The 21612-nt window shown below is 53.0% G+C and overlaps 1 protein-coding gene across 3 annotated transcripts in view; it reads right to left on the bottom strand.

Annotated features, from left to right (window-relative positions):
- Positions 1 to 1115: 1115 nt before the first annotated feature.
- Positions 1116 to 21612, bottom strand: part of ST3GAL4 (ST3 beta-galactoside alpha-2,3-sialyltransferase 4) — a 40116-nt gene continuing 19619 nt past the window's right edge. For 2 of the 3 annotated variants that reach the window (XM_005226817.3, XM_024986995.2), the window contains exons 2-11: positions 10316 to 10388; positions 9929 to 10013; positions 9415 to 9495; positions 9119 to 9216; positions 8857 to 8917; positions 8074 to 8169; positions 7799 to 7988; positions 7030 to 7173; positions 2035 to 2178; positions 1116 to 1772 (exon numbers count right to left, since the gene is read on the bottom strand). In XM_005226817.3, coding sequence (XP_005226874.1) covers positions 1686 to 1772; positions 2035 to 2178; positions 7030 to 7173; positions 7799 to 7988; positions 8074 to 8169; positions 8857 to 8917; positions 9119 to 9216; positions 9415 to 9495; positions 9929 to 10013; positions 10316 to 10331 — 1002 coding nt within the window. In that variant the 5' untranslated portion in view covers positions 10332 to 10388 and the 3' untranslated portion in view covers positions 1116 to 1685. 3 annotated transcript variants of the gene reach the window in all.

Below are 21612 nucleotides of genomic sequence, written 5' to 3'. Positions count from 1 at the left end.
AATGGCCTGCGCGGGGAACCGGACACTCCCATGCAAACCCTCACAAGCAACAGCTGCAGATGTACCAGGAATAAGCTGAGCGAGGTTCCTGCACACACTGAAGCCTGGCGGGGTCAGCAAGGCTCCCCAGGACAAAGCTGGCCCATGTGGAGGAGAAAGCAGGGGGCCTGGGGCTGCGGCCCTATTTGCTCTCACCCCTGGGGGGACAGCAGCTAGCAAAGGGGTTCTGCCAGGTTTCTGAGAGAGCAAGTCCATCCCCTGCCATGGTCCTCTGCTCCTCCGAAATCTCTGCCCCTCCTTATCTGTCCTGTCCCAGCCTCACCGTCTCAAAACCTCAAGGCTGCAACTCTTTCCGAGAAAGCCAGGAACACAGCTGTGTGTCCCTTCCCTCTGGGGGAGGTCCGGCTCTCCCTCCTGGCTCCAGATGTAAAGGCACAGTTGGGAGAGTGGCGGGAAGCCCACTTGGCAGCTTAGTAGGGTCTGGGAAGATGGGAAAGAAAGCCGGGCAGAGACCGGCAGACAGCAGGGCTATCACGATTATAAAAACCTGGGCCGCGGGGAGAGGGGGTGGAGGACAAAAGCATTCCATCATTCCACCGCCTGGCCCATCGACTGCTCACAGGCCTTGCCAAGCCCTCAGACAACACCCGTGCCCTGCCCATCCCAATTCTGGCTGCCTGGGCCCCTGGCAGGACTTTCTGTAAACTCCATTTTATGATTCCCACTTAATCTGAGAAGGAAACTTGGCTTTCTTTGTCTGTCTCCACCCTTGTCCTCAAACACACACCTTCCAACATGTGATTCTGGAAACAAGGCTGGTGAGGGAGAGGGAGGGGAATGAGGGTGCTGCCCCTCCTGCCTCTGGAGAGTAAACCAGGATGCAAAGCCAGGCTAGGTGTCCAGCAGACAGGGCCGTCTGGGCACCAGTCACTTGCCTGCTATGTCAGGGTGACAGTGCATGACTTGGCACCACCCAAGCATCATATTCAGTAAACAATGACTTCCCAAATAACCCTGGCCCTCCTGCCCACCACCGGGCGAGGGGGCCCACCGCTGTGGCCCACTCCCCATCCACGTCTTCTTCAATCCGAAAGGACAAAGAGTATCACAGCTGCTTCTGTTTTAGGAAAAATAGTTTAATAATTTGTAACCTATTTTAGGTCACTTCCACCATGGAGCCCCTGTGCCAGTGCTCTTCCCAAGCCTGCTGGGAGGGAGCAGCCCCTTGTGGGGGGGTGGGGCACCACCCACTTCAGACGCCCCACCCTCCTGGGAGGCCCGCTCTGGGCCTAGGCCGTAGTGGGTGCATCACTTCTGTCTGTGTCAAAAGTGAGCAGAACACTGTCATATGCCCCCTCTTCTGGATGCCATGGGGCCAGCCCACAGCACATTCCTACCCCTTAATTAAATAGCCCCTTAAATAATCTCCTGGCACTGGCAGAGAGGGGATGCCACAGAAGCAAGCCCCCATGCCCAGGCGCAGCCCCTCCTGCCCCAGGGCCTCCACCCTGGCTCCATCTGGCCTCCACCAGAGCAGCCAGGGGCACGGCCTCATCTTAGACCTGGCCCCCTCCCCACACAGGAGAAGGTGAGTCCAAGCCGGCCATGCTGGCACCTGGCACCCCCAGAGGCACGGACCGGGGCCGCTTAGCAGGGTGAGCCGATGGGAACAGCCCTTGCCCGAGTCAGAAGTAAGTGAGGTTCTTGACCGCTCCGATCTCCAGCATCCGCTTGATGGCCAGGGCCTCCTGGGAGACATTGTGGCCTGACCACTGTGGAGACAGCCAAGGAAGCAAACTGAGGAACTTCTAAGCAGCTCTCTGGCTCTCCCGTGACCCCACGCCCTGGAGCTCTGTTCCCCAGGCCAGCTCTCGCAAGGAAGACAGAATATGGAGGATGCTGGCCTGGGAGTCCAGATGCCTCTCTCTGTGTGACTCACAGGTGAACCATCTCTGGGCCCCCAGCACCACCCTCACTCACTCCGTGTCCCCAGGCCAGTTGGCTCCACCCAGTTCACCAGCAGGGACCACTTACCATCATGGACTTGAGCGTGATATACTCATAGTAGTGAATGGACTGCTTCTTCTGGTGGGCGTCTGGGTAGCCGAAGCCAGCAATGTGTACCAGGTCACAGAGGTGGAGGGCCAAGGTGATGGCCAACAGCCCTGTGGTGGGCTTCTGAGGGACAAGGGGTGGGCAAGGTATTAGAGGGAGCCAGAGTCTTTCAGCATCTCTAGGCCACCGCTCTGCAACAGAACCTTCTAGTATCATGGAAATGCTCATCATCTGTGCTGTCCTATATGGCAGCGAGGAGCCACGTGGGGTTCATGCAGCTAAGGAACTGAACTTTTTATTTGATTCAATTCTAATTAAATTTTAAATAGCCTCCTGTGGGGAATTCCCTGGTGGTCCAGTGGTTAGGACTCTGACTGAGCTCTCACTGCCAAGAGCTTGGGTTTGATTCCTGGTTGAGGAACTAAGATCCCACAAGCCATGGGACACAGCTAAAAAAAAAAAAAAAAATAGCCACATGTGGCTCATGACTACCATATGGCACGCTAAAGCTGTGCTTAGTCACTCAGTTGTGTCCAACTCTTTGCAACCCGGAGGACTGTAGCCCACTAGGCTCCTCTGTCCATAGGGATTCTCTAGGCAAGAATACTGGAGTGGGTTGCCATGCCCTCCACCAGGGGATCTTTACAACCCAGGGATCAAATCCAGGTGTCCCACATTGCAGGCAGATTCTTTACCATCTAAGCCACCGGGGAAGCCCAAGAACACTGGAGTGGGTAGCCTATCCCTTCTCCAGGGGCTCTTCCCGACCCAGGAATCGAACCAGGGTCTCCTGCATTGCAGGTGGTTTCTTTACCAGCCGAGCTACCAGGGCAGCCCTACCATATGGCATAATACAGCTTAATACCTCTGGGGAGGGATGTATTAAGACCTTTGGGGATGATTACAGAATGATGGTAATGACAACAATAATAATAGTATCTATGACTTTCGGACCACTTGCTATGTGCCAGACAGTATGTTATCTTACCCCTATGTCATCTCATCTGTATGTGCTTGCTCAGTTGCACGTGACTCTTTGTGACCCCACGGACTGCAGCCCACCAGGCTCCTCTGTTCATGGGATTCTCCAGGCAAGAAGACTGGAGTGGGTTGCCATTTCCTCCTCCAGGGGATCTTCCCAACCCAGAAATCAAACCCACATTTCCTGCTTTGGCAGATGGATTCTTTACCACTGCACCACCTCTCATCCAGTCCTCACAAAAACACTTTGAGATCGATACTTTTACTAGCCCCATTGTATACAGCTGGGAAACTGAGGCTTAGAACTATTAAACAAGTCTCTCCAGGAGTAGAAAGGTTCTGCTCTCCATCCTGGAGAACCATACCTCTCCCGGAAGCCCCAGAGCACTCACACTCCCGGGCTGTGTGCCCTTCACGAGGGTGGGCTCTGCCTTCCGTAAAGTGGGGTCGGCAATACCCCCCCCAACCCCCCACCGTAGGGGCTGCTATGAAGATCTCAGTTTCTCCACCTGCCCCTAATTCATCCACAGGGATGTGCCACCTTATAGCCTAACCTCACACATCCTCTTTCTTGGCTGGGATGACCTACCTTCCAGACCTCAGTGCCCACTCCCATTGACAAGCCACTCCCCGGAACTTGTCAGACCCCTCGAGGCCGGGTATTCCCCAGGGCCCCTTTCTGCGCTCTCCTATCTGTCACTTCCTGCCCCAGCCTTCCCTTTCAACCCTGTTGCTTTTACCTCCACTGTGTTATCTCAACCCGTTTAGACCTCTGCCAAACCACACATTCATCACCTTCTAGCAGCTCTGCCTGGACGTGGGCTTTTTAACTAGTCAAACCCTCCTCTCCCCCTGTATTCCTGTCATTGTTAAACATATTACCATCCACCCAGTTGTGCTGGAAACCTGGAACAATCATACAGCCCTCAATTTCACCTTAAAATCAATGCTGCTACTGCTAAGTCGCTTCAGTCGTGTCCGACTCTGTGCGACCCCATAGACTCTGTGTGAGCCCCACCAGGCTCCCCCATCCCTGGGATTCTCCAGGCAAGAACACTGGAGTGGGTTACCATTGCCTTCTCCGAAAATCAATGCTATAGCAGGAGAATTCTAAGATGACCACCAATGACCCTTGCCCTTGAGAGTGTGTGTAACCTACGAAAATGATAAGATATATTACTCTGTGTTATATTGCTTCATATGGCACAGAGGACCGGAAGATAGACAATCCTGGTGGGCTTGACCTCCTTTCATGAGCTTTTACATCCTGGTCTAGAGGTCAGCAGTGGAGGAAGTCGGACATGTGAAACACAAGAAGGATTTATCACGCATTGCTGGCCTAAAGATAGAGGGGGCCGGACAGCAAGGTATGTGGGCAGCTCTTAACAGGTGGAGGGTGTCACCCCCAGGCTGAAAGCCAGCCAGGAAATGGGGACTTAGGTCCTGCAACCACAAGGAACCAAATTCTTCCAACAATAGAAATGAACTTGGAAGTGGATTGCCCCTTTGAGCCACTAGACAAGAATGCAGTCAGACTGCCAACTTGATTTCAGCCTTGTATATTCTAACCAGAGAATCCAGCCATGCTGTATTGGACGTCTGACCTCCAGAACTATGAGTCAATACATGGGTGTTGTTTTAAGCCGCTAAACTGTGGTCATCTGTTAGGCAGTGACAGGAAACCAACACAGATGTCAGGTCCATCCACTTCTTCTTCCTTCTGCTAGAAGCCAGGTTCTTGTCCTCATCTCTGGCTTCTCCCTCTAGCCTTCACCCTCTGCCATCAGGGGCGTAAAATTCCTCCTTGCTGTCCCCCATCCACCTCCACGAGCACTAGAACTCAGTGCCAGGGGCGCTGCTTGGTCTTGCCGAATGAAATACCTTTCCCCAAGTGTCTGCTCCCTGGGCCCCATGACCCCTTAAGGCCCAACTCTGGTCTCACCTCTTCTGATGGTACCTCTCCGGACAACCCAAAGCAGAGGTCTACGCCTCCTCCAAGACCCCACAGCACTTGGAACAACTCTCTGCCAGAGCATCTTACCACTCCAGGTTACAACCTGTGTGTTTTTTCTGCTAGGCTGAGTTTCCTTAGTGCAAAGAGCATGTCTTACTCCCCGTGTATTCAAAATTGGGGCCTGGTGCTAAGCAGTTACGAAAGCAGGCATTCAACACAGGAAGTTGAATCATAATAGATATTCAGTAAAAAATAAAATCATAGGAGTTCTCTGGTGGCCGATGGCCTAGTGGTTAGGAGTCCAGCTTTCACTGCCATGCATGCGTGCTAAGTCAATTCAGTCGTGTCCAACTCTTCACGACCCCATGGACTGTATGTAGCCCACAAGGCTCCTCTGGCCATGGGATTGTCCAGGCAAGAATAACCAGAGTGAGTTGCCTTTTCCTCCTCCAGGGGATCTTCCCAACCCAGGGATCGAACCCACATCTTTTATATCTCCTACACTGGCAGATGGGTTCTTTACCACTGATGCCATGGATTCAATCCCTGCTCAGGAAACAGATCTCGCAAGCCGTGTGGCACAGCAAAAAAAAAAAAGAATAAAATCATTTATACAAAATTTGGCTAATATTTATTGAGCATTCGCAGTGTTCCAATCTTGATGATAAGCACATTACATAATTATGTTTTTAAATCCCAGAATGGCTATTGGAAAGGTCAGTACTGATAATTTCTCCACCACTCAGATAAGAAAAAGCCTCTAAGTGGTTGACTGGCCCAAGGCCATACAGCAGGCAGCACCTTGAGTCCTTTCTCTGATAGTTACCTCTGTCTCCTACCCAACACAACCCGAGGGCTCAAAGACATGAGGAAGTACCTGCTTGAGATGCTACCCAGTATGACGAAGCCCGTCAGCCAGAGACCACTAGAGAGCCAAAACCAAAACCATAACTTGCCGACGCACCCTGCCTCCCCCGACTGCCACGCCTAGCAAACCAGGGTACACAGGGCCAACTGCAATTCTTTTAACTACCTTACATCAAAATGTTCCAAGATCAGATCACAGATAAAGTGATCAAATAGTAACGGAAGGATCTGGGCTGGGCTCCATGTTCATTTGGGCTGGGCTCCAAAAACAAGACTATGACTGTCCGGAATTCCCTGGCTCACCAGTGGTTAGGACTCTACAGTTTCACTGCTGGGGGTATAGGTTCATGCTTGGTTGGGAACTAAAATCCCACAAGCCACATAGTCAAAAAAAAAAGACTACTGCCTGTCCCAGTAAATCCCCAGGGTACAGATTCTGATCAGTGCCTGCCAAAACCATCCTCTAACTCTAGCCCCCAAGCCGTAAAAACACCCTTCCCTGATGCCCCACTTTGGCGATGCCTCTGGGCATCTCAAGAATCTGCACTCTTGGGCTTCCCTGGTGGCTCAGTGATGAAGAATCCACCTGCCAATGCAGGAGACACACGTTTAATTCCCGGTCCGGGAAGATCCCACATGCCTCGCCACAACTAAGCCCGTGTGCCACGGTCATCAAGCCTGTCCTCTAGAGCCTGGGAACTGCGACTTCTGAGCCCACGTGCCTCAACTACTGAAGCCCAAACACCCTAGAGCCTGTGCTCTGCAAAAAGAGGAGCCACCGGATGAGAAGCCTAGGCACCGCGACTGGACAGTAGCCCCCTGCTCACCACAATGAGAAAAGCCCACGTAGCAACAAAGACCCAGCACAGCCAAAAATAAATAAAAGTATATAGTTAAAAAAAAAAAAAAAAAAAACTTGCCATTTGTTCTTTTAAAGAAAAACAAAGAAAGAGTACAAACTCTGCCTTGCTGTAAACATCAGTGCACCAGCCTCATTACAGACAGGTGTGTGCCTGGGGCCTGTGTTATTCAGACGCATGCCGCCCTCTCCACTGGTATTCTCCCTTCGTCTGGGGTCCTCCGGACCTCCCCAAGCCTCTGGAAGTCCCACCTGCTTCCCACCCAGGACCCCAGCCCTCTGGCCTCCCCATCCGTCCACAACCCCTCATCACCTGCTTAATCTTGTGTGGCTGGTGTATCGGCAGGCTCAGCAGTTTGTCGGCTGCGATCTCCATGTAGAAGGGGTTGAGAATCCGAATCTGTTTGGGGTTGACGTCCCAGATGAGGGGAGGCTGTTTCCAGAAGCCCTTTCGCACCTAGGCGGGTGGGGACGGAAGGCAAGAGGGGAGTGGGTTGAAACCTGCTTCTCGAGTCCGGCCGCTGGGCTCCTCCAGGGAAAGGGGTCCATGTGGGGATGGCGTGGAATCCTCATGAGTGCAGGGTGAGGGGTGGGAGTCGGGACCAGAGGGGAGGAGCAGGGCGAGAGGGGAGTGGGGCAGTCCCCGTGGGAGGCCAGGTGACATGGTGTGGAGAGCACGGGGTCTAAGCCTTGCTCACTCCCCGTGACATCCACACAGGTAGAAGGGGCTAGGTCAACATCTGGCAGAAAACGGTCAGTTGGACAGTTCAACATTCAACCGATGGCAAAGAGAGAGAGTGGACTTTCTGGGATGTGTCCGCCTAAAAGGACAGAGATCTCGACTTTTCTAACCTGCCCACACCTGGAGATGCCTACAGACTGGTCCCTCTGCTCCCAGGCTTCTCACTGGGGCGCCCTGGGCTGCCGTTGCCTGAACGCTGTGGCAGAACACTGAGCTCACGCCTCGCCCTCACTGGCTCCTGAGGATCTCGGGCACACATGACAGAGCCGGAGGGCCTGAGCCCGGGCAGCGTTCCCCTACCGCAGGCCGAGACCGCTTCGCTCCCAGTCTCCCCACGTACTCGCTTCTTATCACTCAGGATGCTCTCAATCCAGTGGAAGTCCATGGCCTTGAAAGCCACCAGGACGAGGAGTGTGTCAGGGTTGTCCTCCACTTTGGGGTTGAAGTGGGCGGATTCAGGGTAGAAGAGACGCATGGTGGTCTTGGAGCCCACGTCCTGCTCGTAGCCAGCCACAGGGGCACTGTTTAACCTGGGAGGTGGGGAGAAGGATGCCCGTCACCCTGAGCTCCGCTGGTCTGTTCCCAGACAGAAGAGGGAAGGGCGGCCATACAGACCTGATGACCACGTCGTACTTGTTGATGGCCTCTCCCAGCGAGCTGTTGCGCAGCCGATGCCCGTTCCCCACCACCACGCAGCGGCGGCACTTCAGGCTGCCATGGGAACAGGGTGATGAGACCTGGAAGGAGCCCCTGCTCCGGCTTCACCTTGCTCTCCTGTCCTCGTCTGCCCCAGGCCCCCTCAGCCCCTGCTTCCCATGGACAGTGCAGACACCAAGTCGCTTCAGTTGTGTCCGATTCTGTGCAAGCCCATGGACTGTAGCCCGCCAGGCTTCTCTGTCCATGGGATTCTCCAAGCAAGAACACTGGAGTGGGTGGCCATGCCCTCCTCCAAGGGATCTTCCTGACCCAGGGATGGAATCCGTGTCTTTTAAGTCTCCTGCATCAGCAGGCAGGTTCTTTACCACTAGCACCACTTGGGAAGCCCCTACATGGACCAGGCATCTCCAAAGAGTTCTGCTCCTGGTCATGCTGACTCTGCAGCCCTAGGCTTTCAAGGAAGAGGAAGCTGAGCAGAGCACAGGAGAGAGAGGAGGAGAGGAGGGAAGATGCCTGGGAAGGACTGTGAAGCAATCCCATTTCAGAGTCCCTGACTGCCCCTAAGGCTGGCCTGTTACCACGGCAATACCCTCAGCAACCTCTGCCCACCCTAGCAACACGATACCCAGGCTCGGTTGCCATAGGGACCGGTGTCCCCACCTCCCTGGAGACAGGCAGGCTCACTGGGAGGTGCTGGACCATGACTGTTTCTCACTGAGGCAGGAAGGCGTGTCTCCTTACCTCTGGATGCTCTCTGGGATGGAGTAGCTGGTGATGGCTAGCACCCGGAGGAGCAGATCTTCTGCAAAAGGACCAGATTCGACAGGGCTGATGACAACAGCAACCTCTCCAAAGGCTGCCAGCCCTTCCTCCCCTGACCCCAATGTCTGAGCCTGGCTGAGAACTTGGGTGCTGGGACCGTGGGTGGCAAAGACTGAGAAGTAGTGTGGCCAAGGTGAGGCCACCATTCCTACCCACCCTGCTCCCCAAGGCAGGCACTTACCACTCCCCTTGGTCCCATAGGGCAGCTCATAGAGAGATGGGGTCTTGACCCAGAAATAATCTTTAAGCTGCAGGAAGAAAGGCTGTTCTCGGGAGTAGCTGTGCAGAGGTGAAGGCAGGGAGGGGATGAGAAAGTGATTAATCTTGATGCCAGAAACAGGGTCAGACCACAGACTAACATCATGTATACACGTCCAAGGCCTCCCCCGCCCTCACTGGCTTCACCTGACCCATGTCCTCCAGCACGGTTTCCTCCTCCTAGCTGTACTCAGCCCACCTCCACCCTCACACACGTACTTGCCAAAGAGCTTGGAGACCATCTTCTCCGCCTCACCCTGGAGGCATGGCTCCTTCTTCCCTGGGACGGGAAAATAAAAGCTGGAGACAGAAAAGAAGAGGAGATAGGAGCTCCAGTCAGACCTCCCAGGCCCAGGGGCCAGCGTTCCAGGCAGCTCTCACCTCCTCCCAGGGCATGAAGGCTCCAAGGCCCTGGAGAGTGACTCACAAGGTGGAACCATCTCAGCCCAAGTCCCACCTTGAAACCAAATCACTGCGAACCCAGCTCTTCCTTCTCCTAAACCCCTTGGGTAAGAGACCTGGGGACCCATCCCAGACCTTACCTCCCCAAACCCTCCCAACCACGCTCACTGAAAGATTCTGAGCTAATAGTTTAAGGGAGAGGCCACCACCTGGCTCTCTGAACCGTCCTCCCTACCACCAGGTCCCCACTCCATGACACTCCATCCCTGAGCCCCCTTCCTAAAAAAAACAAAATGAAAAACCCACAGAAGAACATGAAAGATGGACTCACAGTTCAATGTACCTGTCCTCTCGAGAGATAGAGTACCACACCATGACAGCCAGGAACAGAGCCAACATGGCCAGGAGCTTCCAGCCTGCGGGGCGAATGCACACAAGAGCTGGAGGCAGGAACAGGCAGGCACGGCCCCAGGCCACCTGCCACACCTGCCCCGCCCGGGGCTCCCGCAACCCCAGCTCAGAGCAGGCCCCTGCTGGGCCATAGTTCTCTGGCTCCGGGCTTGGACCTGAGCATGTCTGCCATCCTTCAAGAGGAAGAGAGGTGCCCCCAGCTCCATATCTGCCCTTCCACAACCCCCGGGAGGGTCGAGGGAAGATGCTGAAGACTGCCTCCGGGGAGCCCATCCCGGAGGGTGGGGAGCTCGTGGCGAACACTCACGGGACTTGCTGATCATGTTTCTCAGGTGCCAGGGTTCCTGGGGAGAGTTGTCATCCCGGCTGCCTCGGGCCACCTAGGAAGCAGGAGTCACAGGTGTGCGGTCAGCGTCGTGAACGCTCTGGCCTCGGCACCGGACCAGGGCACACCCACAGCCTGCCTCTTCCCGCCTCCAGGAAGCGCACAGCTGCAGGGCCATCCAGGGAGCAGCCCTCCTCGCTCTGGATGTCCCCCTAACCCCTCAAAGGCGACCTCAGGGGTCCAGAGGGATCCTATGCCCCAGAAAGGGAAACCACATCCCACCACTCACGGATTCCATCCCAGGCCAGACCGGCCCACCCCAGCTTCCCAGGCACGGCTCCCCTCACTGTCGTCTCCCTTGGTTTGACCTCAGAAGGGTCAGCTCCAGGAAAGAGATGCACATCCACCCATTTTCTATGTGAAAGTTAAGCTCAAAGGTACAAGGGTGTGATTCACATTTGCACAAGTGAAGTGAAGTTTATCTCTTCTGCATATTCAAGGCCTTCCTTTGGTGCTGGCCACCACCCACCCTTCCATCACCAAGCTCCCGCGACTCCACCGGAATAGGTCCACTGGGGCCACACCCTGGTGAGGGCGGGGGCTACCAGATGGTCCAGGAGGCCTCCTGCAGCCCTTGTAGACTCTGGCTGAGTCACAACGTCCAAGCCTTCACTGCCCAGGTGCACTGGGGAAGGCAGTGGAGGCGGCTGTTTTAATGGGAGCATGGAGAGCAGGAGGGGCTTCCTCTGTAGCTCAGCGGTAAAAACAATCTGCCTGCAATGCAGGAGACATAGGAGACGCAGGTTCGATCCTTGGGTCAGGAAGATCCCCTGGAGGAGGGCATGGCAACCCACTCCAGAATTCCTGCCTGCAGAATCCCCATGGACAGAGGAGCCTGGAGGGCTACAGTCCATGGGGTCACAAAGAGTTGGACATGATTGAAGTAACTGAGCACACACACACACACACACACACACGGGCAGTGGGAAGGGTCTGCTCGGTCACAGAGGAGACAGGAGACCCTTTCAGGAAAGGGCAGAGGCCGGCAAGGTGAGGACGGAGCAGGGTGCGTTGCTACATGCACACAAAGACATCCTTCTGATCACACATTCAGCCAAGGGCCATGCTTCTGAGTCACCGGGAATTCATTTCTGCAGCTCAAAGAGCCACACAAAGAGATATGGGACACAGGGCGCCAGCTTCTTCTCTCCATGCCATTTTCACTTCCCCCAGTGATCTGGTTCATAAGAATCACGAGAGCCATGTACTAAAAACACAGATTCCAGGGCCTTTTCCTGAGACTGCTTCAGCCAGCTGGGGTGGGACCTGTGACAGTCATTTCCACAAGCAGGCCGACTGATTCTTCTGACAGACCAGGAAAGGAAGAGAAGCCCTCGTGATTGTGCTCTCTTGGAGATAAACGAAAAATCTCAGATGATTTCTCAATGGTGGGGGCCAGCATCAGGACGAGATCTGGTTCTTGTTAGAAACCATAAATTGATTATCCTGAATGCTGTTCTATTAAGGAGTCGATGCTCTGCTCTGGGTGGGCGAGGGGGGCACTTGCCAGGCTCCACCCTGAGTCCATAAACACGCAATGAGAATGTCGAGGGGAAGGGAAAGCGGATGGGGAAGAGGAGGGGGGTGTGGACCAGAGTCAGATGTTCTCAGTAGAGTCAGGAGGGCCCATCTCTGAGTCCCAGGGCGGTTGGAGGATGGCTGTGTCCAGGAAGGAAAAGTTTTAGAGTTGTAATCAGCAGACCTCAGTGGAAGTCAAGACCTACTGCTATTCCAAGGGTGGCCCGCCTTCCGATCCACCCAAAGCAACTGCCAAGTCATTCCTGACCACATCATCCCTTTCATACGCTTCTCCCTAACTGAAATTTGTTTAATTACTTGCTCTCTGTCTGTCTCCCCCACTGCAAATAAGCCCTGAGAGGGGAAGAATCAGGTCTGTCTTATCCCCAGCTCAAGCCTCAGCATCCAGCACAGCCAGTGCTCAGCAAGTATTGAATAAATAACATGTTGGGTTATCTTGGGGGAGTCACTGTTCACTTTCTGACCCTCGGTTTCTTCAGCTGAAAACTGGGAAGTTGGTCTAACAAATGCTTGTGATTCCCCTATATCAATATTTATCAGATCCACAGCCTGAGCTTCACCAGGGACCTTATTAGAAATGTATAATCTCAGGTCAGACTTCCCTATAGCTCAGATGGTAAAGAATCTGCCTGCAGGAGACCCAGGTTCCATCCCTGGGTCAGGAAGATCCCTTGGAGAAGGAAATGGCAACCCACTCCAGTATTCTTGCCTGGAGAATCCTATGGACAGAGGAGCCTGGTGGGCTGCAGTCCATGGGGTCACAAAGAGTCGTACACGACTAAGTGACTAACACACACAGCCTCAGGTCCCACCCAGATGCACAAATCAGAGCCTGCATTTGCAAAAGATCTCCGGATGATTCACACGCACAGTCAAGTTTGAGAAGCACTTGTCAAGATGGATGTCCTTGAACTTGGTTGAAGAGGAGAATTGCAGTATCTGGGGTTCCCTACCCGGGAATTCTGACAGAACTGGTCTGGCCCAGCACTGGAATTTGTTCAAGCACCCGGGGTGATTCTAACCCTGTCAATGGTTGAGAACCACTGGTCCAGATAATGGTGGAAGCAGGCTTCTCAATCTTCAATACGTGCATTCTGACTCAGTGGGTCTTGTCAATCTACATTCTAACCAGGTCCCAAGTGGTGCTTGCTGCTAGACTGGGACCACGCTTTGAGCTGCAAAGCTCGAAACCAGATCCTTCAGGCTCGCCCATTTCTTTACACTGTGAACCGCCCCTTCTCCCACCCTTTGAGCTCTCACTCTTCTTTTCTGATAACGAATCAGCACATCGAACTCTGGCTCCCTTTATCGAGAGGTCACAGCACTGGATACACAGGGCAGTTACCTGAGAAGCTAAAGCATTTACTGATATCTGGGCCCCGCTTTCCAAGAGTCTTATTTAATTGGTTGAGGGATGGGGCCTAGGCACTGGCCAGCAAAAACCAAACAAACAAAAAGCCTTGCCTTTCTTGTGATTTGAACACACAGCCAAGATGGAGAACACTATAGAGAGTGTGTTCTGCGGTCACTGAAAGTCAAAGGTCTCAGCCGTCCTCGATGGAGCAGACCTTTGCTGGTCTGAGATGATGGGTCCCCAGGAACAAGACGATTACTCTTTTTTGAACCTCCTGCCCAGTACAGTTCTACACTTTCTTCCTAAACTTATGCTAGGTAGACTGGCTAGTCCTGGGGTTTGCTCCGAGAAACCAACTAGGGATGCTATCTGCCCATGCCTTCCCCTGGCTGGCCAAGCCACGAGAAGGCTCAGCCCCTCTAGGATTCTAGGAAGACAGGTTTCTTGGGCTGGCTGCTGCTTCAAGACCACTCGGAGCCTTCTCCCAGCAGTTGTCCCCCATCCCTGACAGCTCCTGGGGACAAAAGGCCATGAGGAAAGTCACAGAAGGGTACCTGAGCAGGGGAACAGGAATCTGATCCACTCACATCCAAGGTGCGGCAACCTCTGCCTGCCACCAGCTGCCCGGGAGATCCAGCTCAGTCAGGTAAAGCTGACCCCAAGGCAGGAACACCGTGTGCCCTCCCAGTGTTCTGCTGAGAACCACGGTGTCCCTGCCTGCAGAGGTGCTGAGCCCCACCTCAGACTCGCCGAAGGGCAGACCTGGGGGACGAGGGGGAAGGACTGAGGCCTCCCACAGCCCTGGGGGCCTGGCAGCATCACACGCTCCACAAGCACTCAGCAGGCACCCACTATACCAAGAGGAACAGGACTGGGCATCACCTGTGGACACAGCCTGATGCCGGGCCCCTCCAAGCCCCTGGGCCCATCAAAGGGCTGTGGCTTACTGTTCCTGAGAAGGGGGATGGGAAAACCGGTGGGGCAGAAGCACAGACTGCGATCTTATGGTTCAGAAACCCTGAGCGAGTCACACGATCTATGTCTGTATCCCTCAGTTCTGGGCGGAAATCCGAGGCTGCCCACCTGCCACCTCCACGCTCACCTGCCAGTTCTGCTCCCTCCTGCCCCCTCCACCACGCGGACACCGGTCCCCACCCACCCTTCCAGCGTTGCTCCCAACCAGTGACTGATCCCCCTACCTTGCTGCTTCCATCTCTCCCCCTCCTCCACTCCCTTTGACTTAGACTCAACTCTCCCTGTACCTAAAACAAAAACAAAACCCTCTCTGGGCTTCCGTGGTGGCTCAGTGGTAAAGAATCCGCCTGCCAATGCAGGAGACGCAAGTTGGATCCCTGATCCAGGAAGATCCCATATGCCACGGAGCTACTAAGCCCGTGCGCCACAGCTACTGAGCCTGTGACCTAGGGCCCAAGAGCCGCAAGTACGGAGCCCACGTGCCACAGCTACTGAAGCCTGCATGTCCCAAAGCCCGTGCTGCACAGCAAGAGAAACCCCTGTAATGAGAAGCCCACGCAGCACAACTCCAGAGTAGCCCCGGCTCTCCGCAACCAGAGAAAAAAGCCCGTGCAGCAATGAAAACATCCCCATCACAGCAAAATAAAATAAACTTTATTTTTAAAAAGCCCTCTGCCTCTGTCTCCTCCTCCAGTTACCCCTGCATCTCTGTCTCGAGCTCCAACGTCAAACTCCTTCACCTGTGCCCCATGCTCACGTGCCCCTCAGCCCTCTAGCGGTGCACTACCCCATCCCTACCTTGTTTTTATGCTGAGTTCACTCCTGCCGCAGCCCTCCGAGGCCTCCTAACTGTCAACCTGAAAAAGGTCTATTTTCACTCATCTCCCATCCCGAGACCCCTGCTACTATCAGCCGAGGCCTCCCTGGCTTCTAGCTCAAGACTCTCTAGGTTTCCGCCGCGCTGGCTGCACTTTCTTTAAGCGCTGGCATTCTCCAGGGAGCTGCCCCTGAACCCCTGCTCTTTCTCTGTTTGTTTTCCCAGGCCAGGTTCGTTCATCTTCAGAGGCTTAACTACTACTCAAACCTTGATGATTCAAGCTCTTTTTTCAGCTCTGTAATTTCTCTCCTGGAACCCATCCTAATATTTCCAGTTTTCTACTGCACATCCTCCCTGTGTGTATGCTGAGTCGCTTCAGTTGTGTCTGATTCTTTGTGACCCTTTGGACTGTAGCCCGCCAGGCTCCTCTGTCCATGGGATTTTCCAGGCAAGAATACTGGAGTCGGTTGCCATTTCCTTCTCCAGCTCATCCTCCCTTAATGATCTTAAAGTTTTCACACTTAACATGTCCAAAACTGGACCCCCGTCTGTCCGTACCCTCCCAACCCCACATTCTCATCAGCTCATCCATCCAATGTCCCCCTTCCCTTCACACCATCCCTGCTAAATGCCATCAATTCTACCCCTGGTTCCTCATTCCAGCAATGCTTGCTGAACTCCCACTAAATATTGTGGAGGCACTTGGGTGCAAAGCCTGATACAGCTCATTGCAGCGTAAAGGTCACATAGTCTAGAGCCTCGGAAGTACTGAGTTGGCCAAAAAGGTTGTTCGGGTTTTCCCATAAGCTGGTACCAAAGAACCCGAAGGAATTTTTGGCCAACGCAATTCTTCTGAAAGCAGCTTTCCTCTCTTTTTCCTGAACCATAGACTGATTCTAGATCTCATCTCAATTTCTCCACTTCCTAACCGGTCCCTTCACAAGTCTTTCTTCACTCGAGCCACTTCTTCAGAACTACCTACACAGTATCTTTCTAAGAAACAAAGTGGACCAAACCACCCTCCTGCTTTCATTGTTCCCCATTCCTTCAGTGAAAAACCAAAGCTCTTTGTAGAGGCAACCAGGGTGCTTCACTGGGCTTCCCTGGTGGCTCAGCAGTAAGGAATCCGCCTGCCAGTGTGGGAGATGAGGGTTTGATCTCTGGGTTAGGAAGATCCCCTGGAGAAGGAAATGGCAGTCCACTCCAGTATTCTTGCCTGGGAAATCCCATGGACGAAGCAGCCTGTCGGGCTATAGTCCATGGGGTCAAAAACAGTCGGACACAGCAACTAAACAGCAACAGGGGTGCTTTGGTCCCAGGCTACAAGCCCGGCGCGTCCATCTCCTAGTTCCTCCTAGTGCCTGCAGGAGCATCTTCTTCTCTCAGAATCCCTACCCCTCTGCACAGGCTTCCCTCCTATACGAAGACCCCAGGCCCCCACTGTTGGCCTCAACAATCCCACTCCTGCACCATCGGCTCAAACAGCCCCTCCTCTATGAAGTGTTTTCTGACAATTCTTGGCAATGTTTTTCTTTCCACACAATATCATTTATGTTTTGATTTTAGCACCTATCAGATAGTAAAATTTTGTATTATATAATTACTATATTCATGGCTTGCCCACTATCCTCTGACCTCTCCAATTATAAGCTTGTTTATACCAACAGTCTATGACAGCATGTAGCCTAAAGAAGATGCTTTATCATATAATATAATTTTATATTACACTGTTAAGTGTTTTCATATCTTGCCCATGAGACTATGACCTCTGAGGTCCAGGCCAGCTTTATATCTTCAGACTCTATTATAGTGCCTAGAACCTAGCAGATATTTTATCGGGATGGTCAAAAAGTTTGTTTGGGTTTTTCATAACATCTTCCAGAAAAACCCAAAAGAACTTTTTAGCCAATCCAATACAAACATCTGACACACAAGTGATGAGATTTAAAAATGTATTACATCCCTTGTTTTTGTTGTTGTTTAGTCATTAAGTCGTGTCCAACTCTTTGGCAACCCCATGGGCTGTAACCCACCAGGATGCTCTGTCCATGGGATTTTCCAGGCAAGAATATTGGAGTGGATTGCCATTTCCTCCTCCAGGGGATCTTCCCAACCCAGGGTTGGAACCTGCATCTCTTATGTCTCCTGCATCGGCAGGCGGATTCTTTACCACTGAGCCACCTGGGAAACCCCTGACATCTGTTACTGATCCTGAAACGTACTCTGCACTCACTGTGTACAACAGCAGGGGGCAGGTCCCAACCTCACTGCCATTGCTTTAGGGACCAAGTGAGTCGTCGCCGTGGGGACTGTCCTGGGCACTACAGGCTGGGTACCAGCACCTTTGACCTCTACCCACTAGGTGCCAGGACTCCCACTCTCCAGTTCCGATGCCCACAATGCCTCCAGACATGACTGAATGTGAAAGCTACACTGCAAGACTCTTTTTAAGGCATGATCTCAACCCTGTGAGTGAAACACTCTTATTATCTCCACTGTGGAGATAGGGAAATGAGGTGCAGAAAGGGTCAGCAACTTGCCCAGGGTCGCCGAGCTAGTGAGGAGCTGAGCTCCAGAGGCCACACTCCTAACCCCTGCCTTCTACCACCCCTAAACCAGCTGGTGAAGATGCCAAGATCCTTGGAAAGCCCATCTGCAGCCCTTTGGAGCAACTCGAGGAAGCTGCTCTCCATTACATCAAAGTACTTCCAAGGCTTATGAGAGCTCAGAGAAGCCTCCCTCGCTCCTTCTCAGGCAGGCTTCCTGGTGACAGTCTCCAGCCCGCCCCCCACCCCCCAGCTCCCCTGGAAGCCCTCTAGCTTATCCTCCATGCCTGCAGCTGTGTTCATTGGATTACCATCACCCTACATCTGGACACCAGACTTCCACAAATGCTGGCAAAGCCTGCATTCAGTTTCTCACGGTCGGGCCACTTCACTGGCAGGGAACCTTGGCTGGTAAGCCAGGTCTCCTGGACCATGAACTGGTGTGGCTACTCTGTGGAACCTTGGAGCAGGTCTGTGCTACATCTTACTCACAAACACCTCACCTCGGGAATCTCTGTTCAGGTCTCCAGCCCGCTGAGGTGTTTGAATCTCGAAGGTGCCACCTAAACCCACAGTGGTTCCTCAGCTTAAGAGTCCTCTGCTGTGATTCCACAGGGCGGTGTGAGCTGGATGGTGACATTTTAAATTTAATTTCCTAATTTTATTATGCCCGTATTATAATAATATTTTCTATTCTGCCAGAAATTTGCATCTAGCTTCCAGGTACAGCTATTTCTTTGCATTTCTTTTCCAAAGGTGGCCCAATGAGTATTTAAGTTACAGACATCCCCAAACTATATTTATCTGGGACAGATTGTGATTAAAGATAAAGAATGTCAAATCGCATATTTTCCAACAGACGCAAACTTGCAAGGCATATTTTATTTCTTAACAAGGGCCTAGTGTGGACGATGACTTGAATGTAACTAATACAATTGGGAGGTAAGGCAAGGTGAGGACAGAAGTCGTTGGAGTTTTGCTCTGTTATATTCAACCACTCCTGGGTGTGGTCCACTAATTGCAGTTCTCTAGAATGACCAGCCATCTGAATCACCACTCCTCAGCTCAAAATCACCTCTGTGGCTCCCGTCTACCCAGAGAGATAGGCCAAGCCCTTGCTCTGATCTGTGAGGATGCACGTGATCTCCTGGCCAGCACTCTCTGCCCTCCTTCCCTGTTTTCCTCATTCACTCTGCTTCACTCACACAGGTTTCACTGTTCTTGATTGGGCTGGGCCTACCCCCTGCTCTCGACCTTTGCACTGACTGTTCCTTCAGCCTGGAATGTTCCCCCCCAGACATAGGCTTGATACCTCCCCATTCAGCTTTCCACTCATCTTCTCCACCTCCCGTCAAAAATCCCCCCGACACCTGCCATGTTAGATCCCTCTCCTCGACTGCCTAGCCTGGGTGGCGCCAGTGGTAAAGAACCCGCCTGCCAATGCAGGAGACACAAGAGGCATGGGTTTGATCCCTAGGTCAGGAAGATCCCCTGGAGGAGGAAATGGCAACCCACTCCAATATTCTTGCCTGGAGAATCCCATGGACAGAGGAGCCTGGTGGGCTACTGCCCACTGGGTTGCATAGAGTCAGACACGACGGAAGCGACTTAGTGTACCTGCACTCCCGGCCTGCAAAGAACTTCTGTTGTTTTGTTTGAGGCTGGATCAACCATGTCTGTAACAGTGACTGGCACTCAGCAGGCTCTAGATACAAATGTGTTGAATTTATCAATGGATCTAATTGTTGGGAACTTCACTGTCACAGAGCAGGCCAAGAGAGAGGGGAAGAGGCAGTGGTAATAGATCAGATACCCACTCCAGCCCATCTGGCCTGACCGCTAGCTAGACACAGGCTGCACTGTGCCTACTCTCCGTCCTAAACATCACAGCATGATCTCGCAGGACCGGTGGGGAGTGAGCTGGTCTTGGCCCCGGGCTCTTGTGAGGCAGCAAAGGGCAGAGTAATTGACCAACTGCCTCAAGGCCCACCAGTGGGCAGACGTGGCACCTCTCCAGACATCCAAGCTTGGAGGAAAGGAGAGGATTCCCCATGCAGGGCAGGAAGCCTCTCTGATCCCCACCCGTGGGGTCCACAGAGTACCCCGGCCTCCACAACCGGCATCTCAAACAGCCCCGGCCTGCAACCTCCTGTAAAGAAACACTGATATTGTCCACTTTATCAGCTGCCAGTCACAAGACACCACAGACACCACAAGACGCCACATGAAAATCATGTTTCTGGAGTCGGCCCGGGTGGGGCAGGAGCTCTGAACTCCATTCGCTCAGTAAAAAGGCTGCAGTGTTGGGACTCTCTCTCCCATGTGCATGTGCTCTATCTCTCTCTCTCTCTTTCACTCTCTCTCCTTCCCTCCTCACGCACTCCTCCACTCTCTTCTCTTCAAGTCTTGGATTCTCCTGCTATCTTCTAAATAAAATAGAGCTGTAACACTGATTTGCCTAAGAGCTGTAGCACGGTTTGTCCAAGACCCAAGAGCTGTGACGCACCGAGGGCTTTAATGTCCGTTGCTCCAAATCTTTGTTGTGACGAGACAAAGAACCGAGGAACATACACTCGCGTGACATCTATGGTGCCGTGACTCAGATATAACCTGGCTGAAACAACCTCTGCGTGGAAGAGGCCAAGCACAGCAGGAGCCCAACTCAGTGAAGCTCCCACGCTAGAAGCGGAAGACGAAGAAACCCAGTGCAGGGGAAGGCCCATCATGCTGAAAACCGGGACAGTGAAAAATGAACTCAGCAGGAACCTCACACGGCCCAGTCTCAGATTCCAGAAGACCTCCGGTTAAGAAACCTTGGACCACTGAACAAAACCCCGAGAGGGATTGTCAGAAGATCCTCTGACCAGTCCTGAGGAAATCTGGCACACTGATGGAAGCAGCTTTGTCTTGGATGGAAAAAGAAGAGCTGGGTATGCAGTAGTCTCCAATTTTGAGACCATAGAGGCTAAGCCTCTGCCACCAGTCAAGGTACCAGGACATGACCCCTGGATTCACTACTCACAAGTCAAGCCATGGAAGAAAACAGAAGAGGACACTCAATACACCTGTCAACCAGCTACAACATGCAGTGCCAGTTCAACAAAGATATAAAACTACAGCTGACCACGGAAAATATCACACACCCTTGGACACCGCTATAAGGACTCTGAGGATTGAGACTAGCAAGAGGGGGGAGGCCCAATACCCTTCGCTGTCCCAGTTGAGCAGGAAGTAGCCAGAAAGACCTCGACACCCCTATTCCCAAAGAATTGGGCCTCCCATCTCTTGAGGGGGGGAATGTTAGGTAGGTAGAATAGGGAAAAGGAGTCCAAAATGGCGGTGGCTAAAAGACAAGGAAGGTCCGAGGACCAGAGTGAAGACTTCAGGCAGAACAAACAGAACAAACAGCACTCCTGGCTAAGCCCAATCTGCATAGGGCAGGCCCAGGTGGAGGAAAAAACATAAAAGGAGGAGCCAAAGCACTATCTCTCGGACTCTCTCTCCTGCGTGCATGCGCTCTATCTCTCTCTCTCCCTCCCTCCCCACGCACTCCTCCACTCTCTTCTCTTCAAGTCTTGGATTCTCCTGCTATCTTCTAAATAAAATAGAGCTGTAACACTGAAAAAAAAAAAAAAGCTGCAGTGTTATGATGGGGTGGAGAATCAATAATACAGGTTCATAAGCATAAACAAAGTGAAACTGGTGTGGCCGGGGATCTGCCCTGTTCCTCCCCCAGGCCTCCCACCCAGGAGTTGATGAATCCGGCCCCCAGGAGTCTAAGCTAAAGGCCCTATAGGACTGGGGCTTGAAGCCACCAGTACGGCCAGTCCCCTCCCTCCCTCTGGCTTCCAGATGCCCCTTCTGAAGACGGTGGATGGCACCAGCCCCGTGGTGTCCCATCCGGGGAGAGGTGACTGCAGTCTCAAGTGGCCAGACCAGGCCGAGGAGCGCTGTTGGCCACGGAACATACACTGGATTTCAAAGACTC

The sequence above is a fragment of the Bos taurus genome, chromosome 29 (assembly GCF_002263795.3).
Source record: "Bos taurus isolate L1 Dominette 01449 registration number 42190680 breed Hereford chromosome 29, ARS-UCD2.0, whole genome shotgun sequence".
Classification (NCBI taxonomy): Eukaryota; Metazoa; Chordata; class Mammalia; order Artiodactyla; family Bovidae; genus Bos; species Bos taurus.
Note: the sequence above shows the minus strand (reverse complement) of the source record. Positions and strands in the feature narration are given on the sequence as shown.